The 7,900-nt window shown below is 43.0% G+C and overlaps 1 protein-coding gene across 11 annotated transcripts in view; it reads left to right on the forward strand.

The window, feature by feature from the left end:
• Positions 1 to 7,598, forward strand: part of DOCK10 (dedicator of cytokinesis 10) — a 270,916-nt gene extending 263,318 nt beyond the window's left edge. For 8 of the 11 annotated variants that reach the window (XM_058703033.1, XM_058703042.1, XM_058703088.1 and 5 more), the window contains 4 exons: positions 1,390 to 1,490; positions 1,643 to 1,781; positions 3,544 to 3,619; positions 6,847 to 7,598. In XM_058703033.1, the coding sequence (XP_058559016.1) occupies positions 1,390 to 1,490; positions 1,643 to 1,781; positions 3,544 to 3,619; positions 6,847 to 6,908 (378 nt within the window). In that variant the 3' untranslated portion in view covers positions 6,909 to 7,598. The remainder of the gene's footprint in view (positions 1 to 1,389; positions 1,491 to 1,642; positions 1,782 to 3,543; positions 3,620 to 6,846) is intronic. The other 3 variants (XM_058703060.1, XM_058703026.1, XM_058703081.1) reach the window with 1 other exon arrangement.
• Positions 7,599 to 7,900: the final 302 nt, after the last annotated feature.

Consider the following 7,900-nt stretch of genomic DNA (forward strand, 5'->3'; position numbering starts at 1 on the left):
TGCAGAGGTATGAGCAGTATTTAGGACAAACAACAAGGTGGGCACAGGAGCTGACAAGACCGAGGGGCTGTTACCCGCCCCTAGATCCGGAGCTGGAGAGGAGACAAGACTGGGTTGAATAGAGCGAGAGCTGGGAGAGCCAGCTGCTGAGGCCACCTCTGCCAGATAGAGGACCACACAGAGGAAACCCTGTGGCCAACAAACCCAGCCCGGCTGGGACCAGGGAGATTCGGGTGAGGCACTCACCTCGGGCACACAATGTAAGTGGGCATCAAAAACCTCGGTACCCAGGATAGAATAATATTTGTGCGATGCCAACAATTTATAATGAGCAAAGAGTTAAAATTTTGAACCAGGGCAGGCCCATAACAATGCCGTGTGGAACTACATAGGAGCCCGAGGCAAAAAGGAAAAATCAGTGAGGCCGACCCTGATGTTGACCTGCTCTCCTCTTCCCCGCCCACCTTTTCTGCGTGTCCCCATGGCTGACTCGAAATAGTAATAATAATTTTTTTTTTTTAAGCCGGAAGGCAAAAGAACCATTGCTGTCCTCCAAACGGGACAGCTTCTCTCAGCATAGAGCTGTGTCAAGGAAGGTGGACGTTGGACCGGGGGGCACGAAAGGGAGCATCCAGAATGTTTACTCATTGTGCCATGCTGGCAATACCTGGCAGGCACGGGCATCTGAAGGCAGCTCGAATACAGTGTTAGCTTCCTTCTGCTGTGACCTTATTCCTTCCAAGCCCCACAGTCACATGAAGAGACCATAAGCACTAAAGGGTACGGACTCCTTCGTGAATGGAAGCCTACGCATGTGTGCGAGCAGGAGTGGGTCCTGGCATCGTGCATTCATTCGGCAAATCTGATAAATGCCTCCTCCGGCCGGAATCTAGGCCAGACTGTTAAGCGGAATCCGGTGAAAAAGTGACTCCCAGGGGGGTGCATACGCGAATGGCTGCCATTAATAGTGAAGGGTTGACTTGAATGTGAATAGAAAAAAAATAAATAAATAAGTAGTACATCACACATTTGATTTCACAGATATTAAAATTCAACGTGAGTAAATCAAAACGAGTCTAGTTTTCAAAGATATTAAGAAAATAACGGTGCAAGCAGAGGGCAGACGTGACAAAAAATGTGAAACGAGGGACAAGTGACCGTTTGAGAGAAGGTACCGTGAGGTATAGCACGCAGCTGGATCCTTCAGTAACTTACTGACTTCTGAGTGGGGGGACAGCAGAGAAGACAGGTAACAAATCGGTGGACCCCACAGCAGCATGAGAGGATGTGGGCGCTGCATGATGGAAGCTACTCCTTCTAGCTGTGGAGAAGGCTCCAGCCAAGGGGGAGATGGGTTTCTCCTCAGACGTTTCTCTTCTCCCCCCACAGGTTAACGCTGGGCCGATGGCCTACGCACGAGCTTTCCTTGAAGAAACCAATGCGAAGAGATACCCTGACAACCAAGTAAAACTTCTGAAGGAAATATTCAGGTAAGCTTTTCTTTGTCGGAATGTTCTGGAACTCCTTCAGGCAGGAGCCACCCGCCCGACCCTCTCCAAGGCAGCAGAGTCTCACCGAGGCCCGACTTTGAGTTGCCGCTTTCTGGGGCTGGCTGTTAATTTGCTGACTGCTGTCCCCAAAGGCAATTTGCAGACGCGTGTGGACAGGCCCTTGATGTGAATGAGCGCCTCATCAAGGAGGATCAGCTGGAGTACCAGGAAGAGCTGAGGTCCCATTATAAGGACATGCTCAGTGAACTTTCCACAATCATGAATGAGCAGGTAAGACCTTCCTGGAGGCGGCCCACGCTGCCAGTACATAGGAAGTGCCCATTTTAGCCCCGGTGCCAGGAGGCCTGTAAATGCCTCCTCTCTTTCGTGACCACCGTGGCGCTGAGTTGCTCCCTCCTCCGCGTACAACACTCCGTGCCTCTCCAAACAGAGATCAGGTTGGGGAAAAATCTATTTAAAAAACAAAAAAGAAGATGAGAACCCAGGTGATTTCCGAAGTTCTCAGATATGTTTAGCCAAACCATATGAGCTATTGGTTTTCTAGAACAGATGGAACCTATTAGACAGTAGGGAACAGCGGGCGACGTTCCGCTAGGTTTGCTGCCACTCCCGTCCCGGATGTAGGACGTCCCAACTCCCAGGCTGTGACACGGAGTCCCACAGTTCCGCCACCAGGGGTCTCTGCACCATACTCCAGAGGAACGCCAGGACTAAGGGCCTGGCTCATTAAGATGGAGACTGCCTCGACACAGGCTGGGCCTCCTGAAGATGTGCAGAACTGGGCAAAACTCGATCCTCTACCCCACCAGCAAGTTATCCATGATTTCTGGCATGTAGCCAGCATGTTCTATAAAGCTGTGCACAAAATCTGGATATTCATTAATCACGGTACTTGGGAGGGACACGTAATCAAGTGGTCGAAAGCCAAGCGCTATTCTTTGGCTTCCCAGCATCCATCAACTCTCACACTGGACCTGGACATCTAGCTTATTACCCGTGGCCCCCTCCAGAAGTCAGATGTGCTCTTCGTGGAATAATTGAGGGAGGGGGACAATTTGAATAATCTCCTGATAGTGCCTCATGCATAGTAGCCACTCACTAAAAATGCGTTTCCTTTCGTCTCTTTAAATGGCCGAGCACTGGGGCGCCTGGGTGGCTCAGTCGGTTAAGCGGCCGACTTCGGCTCAGGTCACGATCTCGCGGTCCGTGGGTTCGAGCCCCGCGTCGCGCTCTGTGCTGACGGCTCAGAGCCCGGAGCCTGCTTCAGATTCTGTGTCTCCCTCTCTCTGACCCTCCCCCGTTCATGCTCTGTCTCTCTCTGTCTCAAAAATAAATAAATGTTAAAAAAAAAATTTTTTTAAATAAATGGCTGAACACTATCCACACTATTCACAAAGCCTGAAATGTATCACATGAATGTTTTCTTCTGAGTGCATTTCCCACATGTTTCTTTTTTCTTCTTTTCCATTTCCTTTTACTCACATTTTAATTTTTTTTTAATGTTTATTTATTTTTGAGACAGAGAGAGAGAGAACGTGAGCAGGGGAGGGGCAGGGAGAGAGGGAGACACAGAATCCGAAGCAGGCCCCGGGCTCTGAGCTGTCAGCACAGAGCCCGACACGGGGCTCGAGCTCATGGACCGTGAGATCATGACCCGAGCCAAAGTTGGACGCTTAACCGACTGAGCCTGCCAGGCACCCCTCCTTTTACCCACATTTTAAACTCTCCAGAGTAGCCAAAAACATTGGTTAATGGACTTACGTTGGAGATCATTTATCTTCCTGGCTAGGATTCCTCAATGAGGGATTATTATTAGTGGTTTCAGATGATTAAGAGGTGATGGGAATTAAAAACTCAAGAGGGATGCCTCGCTTGCAAGGGGTGATCACATCTGAGAGTGAAACAAAAATAACAAGCAATGGATCTTAAAGTTGGGAAAGGTGGTGAAGAAATGCTTGTTTCCAACTATAAATTGCATCTGACCTTGAAACTTCTGGCAAAAAAATGCTTTTCTCTTTTTTTTTCCTGACAGCTTTGTCACGGTCCGTGTCTGTACAGCTTCTGTTCCTCTGTGTCTAGTATTTCCCTCAGTACTATAAGCAAAAGTGGTATGTTTTTCTTTCCTTTTGTCTACACTGTCCTTTGTGGCCTTCTAATCTGCCTACCCCTTCCTACTTGTTCATATTCCCCAGATATCTCCACAGTGGCTAGTGTTCTCTGAGTGTTTCATTAGAAGAACTTTATTTCCATTTCAAGATAGGTTGATGTGGGGTGGGGGGAAGCTTGCCAATCAAAGTTAACAACTTAGCTTTTTTGTAAGTTTATTTTATTTATTTATTTTGAGAGAGAGAGAGAGCACACGCCTGCAGGGGAGGAGCAGAGAGAGAAGGAACAAGACAGAGAATCCCAAGCCATGGAGCCCAATTCAGGGCTCCAACTCAAGAACCGCAAGATCATGACCCAAGCCCATGACTTGAGTCAAAATCAAGAGTAGGACGCTTAACCGACTGAGCCACCCAGGCACCCCAACAACTTAGCTTTTAAAAAGAAAATTCATACTCCCCCAATTTATAAAGTGTATTTGATTGAGCTCATTCGTATCCTAAACAGAGATTCCGTATACCTCAAATTGCAAAAAAACAAAATAAAACAAACAAAAGAGACAAAGACAAGAACCAGGTGATTAAGAGGAGAGAAAGATAACTTTTTTTCCCGGGAAACCTTTGCTAAAAGAAGCAAAGTCAAAACAAAGGTTCTGTGCTTCCTAGAGATTGACACAAAGAAAAGAAATGGATGGATGGCACAGATCATATTATTCAGTAAAATAGACCGATTTGTCAGCAGGAAAGATCGACTTTCTCCCAGTCCTGGAAATTTGTCACATCAGTATTTATATATGGGACAATGACTACAATATGTGTCCTGTAACATGTACATGGTATCTTCAAAACAAGTTTCCCTTAAAACTGATTTACTCTACTACATTTCCACCTTAGATTGAAATGAGGACAAAGTATTAACTCCTAGCTCTGTAAAAGAGATTCTAGAGGAAGAACTGGTTAGTCAATAATTATCAGTCATAAGTATAAATTGTCCATAGCAAAACATAAGTTATCTAGAGCAAAATAAGCTATTGTCATGGCAAGTATCGACAAGTGTTATTTGTTGGTTGTAATGAACAATTTCCTGAAATCAGAAATAGATAGCCAGTGATAAAGATCTACAAAGTCCATAGTATTTTAAAAAATGGGTATTTATCTCAGTTCAGATTTACAAGAACAACAACAAAAATTATTTGCTTCTTTTCTCAATTTTTCTTAATGAAAAGGCACCTGGCCATAATGATTGGGTTCAAACTGTAGTGGAGGGAAGAGTGGTCAAATTTTAGTGTAATCCTGTAATGCATGAGCAAACCATAATCTGTAATGCATGAATACATTCACATGCTTTTATACTCATGACATGTTCTGGGGAAAGTTACATATATAATTACAGGGAAGAGAGAAATTCTACCATTGAACTTTTAAAAATAGAAATAGTGGGCATTCACTTTTGAATGTCCCCTCTCTGAAAGCTTTCCTACCATTCTCCCTTTCTGATCTTATACTCTAATAAACTTTAGCCTGCTGCGAAAGAAAAGGAAAGAAAAGAAAGGAAGGAAGGAAGGCAGGAAGGGTTAGAATAGATACAGAACTTTAGAAAAACAAAAATAGAATTAATTGGGGCACCTGGGTGGCTCAGTCAGTTGAATGTCCGACTCCAGCTCAGGTCATGATTTCACAGTTCGTGGGTTCGAGCCCCTCATCAGGCTCTGTGCTGACAGCTCAGAGCCTGGAGCCTGCTTCGGATCCTGTGTCTCCCTCTCTCTCTGGCCTCCCCTGTTCTCTCTCTCTCTCTCTTTCAAAAATAAAAAATAAAAATTTTTAAAAATTAACAAAAAGAAAGAAATAGAATTAATTATGCAACTCATTCCAAGAGTGTCCAGAAAAATCTCAGCTAACAGGGTATCCTAAAGCCACCTAATTAATGAAAGAAACGTCAGTGTAAGGAATGAGATGGAAGAGGATAAAAAGGATAGACGAGATAAAGCAGTTGGAGTTGCTAAATGACAGGCAGACAATAACTACCTTTATAGGCAGCCGGAACGCCACACTATTTTATAAGTAGCCAAAACATCAAAGCGTCCTTTAATGGAGGCGTGAGACATAGATGTAAGTAACTGGATGAAACATAAATATAAGATGCTCATTTGGAGTCGGCTCCAGCGGTGAGGACGATAGCATAGTGAAGTCAGCAGCGGGAATGGATCTCAAATATAAAGTACAGAGAGAGGAACAGATCTACTCTGCCACAGTGCCAAGTAGGCAAGATGCAAAGTCATCTTGTTCTGGGAGCTTCAGATACTCTCTGCACACATTATTTCCCAAATTACTGGCGCAAAACTTGTGGCGTTGATCGTAAGAATTTGTTGGCAGTATAGGGTACCCAGATGCTTGGTGCCTTGTGCAGACAGAAGTGTTAATCTGTCTTAGAAGAAGGTTAGAGCTAAACCACAGTAATTTGTGAAGCTAGTGGGAAAATCTTCATAACTAGAAATTTGAAATATTCATTAAGTCTCTTCTTTACAGAGATACATCTTAGAGATGTCCAGGGGCTCTACTCTTGTTATAATATTTACATTTCATTATTTGAACAGATCTGACAGGAGAGTATTATTTGACACGCTAATATTATTTTCAAAGTCAGGTCAAGGTATATTTTTTTTCGTACATTAAATTTCCATTAATGCAAACATTTAAATGACCTTTCAGATGCTTCCCTTTCTTGTAGATGACAATGTGAATTACAAACTTTTAAAGTAAAGTAAAATTCTGGAGTTATTCAGATACCATCATAAAGCGGTTCACTTATAAATTCATATGTGATAGCTGAAGAGTACCGTGAAGCTATTTTTTTTTTCAATATATGAAATTTATCGTCAAATTGGTTTCCATACAACACCCAGTGCTCATCCCAAAAGGTGCCCTCCTCTATACCCATCACCCACCCTCCCCTCCCTCCCACTCCCCATCAACCCTCAGTTTATTCTCATTTTTTAAGAGTCTCTTATGCCGTGAAGCTATTTTAAATCTTGCCACAATGCTGATGGCATGGGCTTGGAAAAAAAAAAAAATTCTTCAGAACTACTCTAATAAGTACATTTCCAAAAGCTTGCAGAATCCTTGTGGGGAAGAAAAAGATCCTTGTTCTGGCTTTTCATTTCGCGTTTGGTGATATTAACATGAAACTCTCGATTTTCGCTCTGTTTTGTCCTGTTGTATTTTGTCCTGTCAAGATTATGTGCAGGGACGACCCGTCAAAGCGCGGAGCGGAGCGAACCTGTCCACGAGTAATTAGTAGGCCGGCTCCCCCTTTACCCACTGTCTCCATCTCAGCCAGTGAGGACGCTTGAAGGGAGGTCTGCTGCATCAGACGCGCCTCGAAGGGACCCTTCTGAATTTGTAGCTCATCTCGGGGAAGAGAAAGACTTAATTTATTTGAAGTTTTTATAGTGTTAATATTTTTTTTTTTTTTTTACCTCGCTAGCTTGAGAATTTCGCCAGCTTTCGGCTTTGCACATTTCTTATGATTTTTTTATTCCTTTGAGCAGCATTGATCAAGCCAAGCTGAATATTTGCCGTGAAATTCCAACGAATGTGTAGCTCAAAAGCAAACCCTAAGTTTGCTGTCAGTTATAATATGTTCAATACCAAGTCCTAGTACACATATTTTAAAGGTCAAAGTGAATGTTTTTGTAACATTTAAGCATATTCCAAATGTAAATAGAAGATTGTAAAATATATGGTTTTTACCAAATTTAAAAGAGCCTTTTTAGTTAATACTTATGACAGTGCTAAAATTATATGAATAACATTTCAGATACCATTATATTAAAATATTTGTGTATGTGTACAAACATGTTGATAAATACTAATCTCTAAAGTTTGTGGAGTTCCTTTATTTGTAATATATGTGCTCTCAAAAGCAATGGGATGTGAAATTATGTATTTTGTTGTTCATAGAAATAAAAAATACAATTACTTTGCATTTGGTTCCCTCTTGAAGAGTGGGTGAATTGCTCCTAAAAGTGGTTCACTGCTGGACGTCTGCTAACGCAATCTTACACTCACTCCCTGCGGTGCCTTTTCAAGAAGGCAGGAAAAGAACTCAACCAGCAGCCAGGCAGTTCTTCCAAAGATCATTTGGATGGGCCAGGGGTTTCCAAAGTTAGATCACTAGAATGATTGGGGAAGATAGAATGAATCAGAATCTTAAGGGTTGTGGTATTTAATAGGACTCTTCACAAACATTCCATCTCTACACTCTATAAACCTGTGGTAGGAGTGCAC

Source organism: Neofelis nebulosa, chromosome 2, assembly GCF_028018385.1.
Source record: "Neofelis nebulosa isolate mNeoNeb1 chromosome 2, mNeoNeb1.pri, whole genome shotgun sequence".
Classification (NCBI taxonomy): Eukaryota; Metazoa; Chordata; class Mammalia; order Carnivora; family Felidae; genus Neofelis; species Neofelis nebulosa.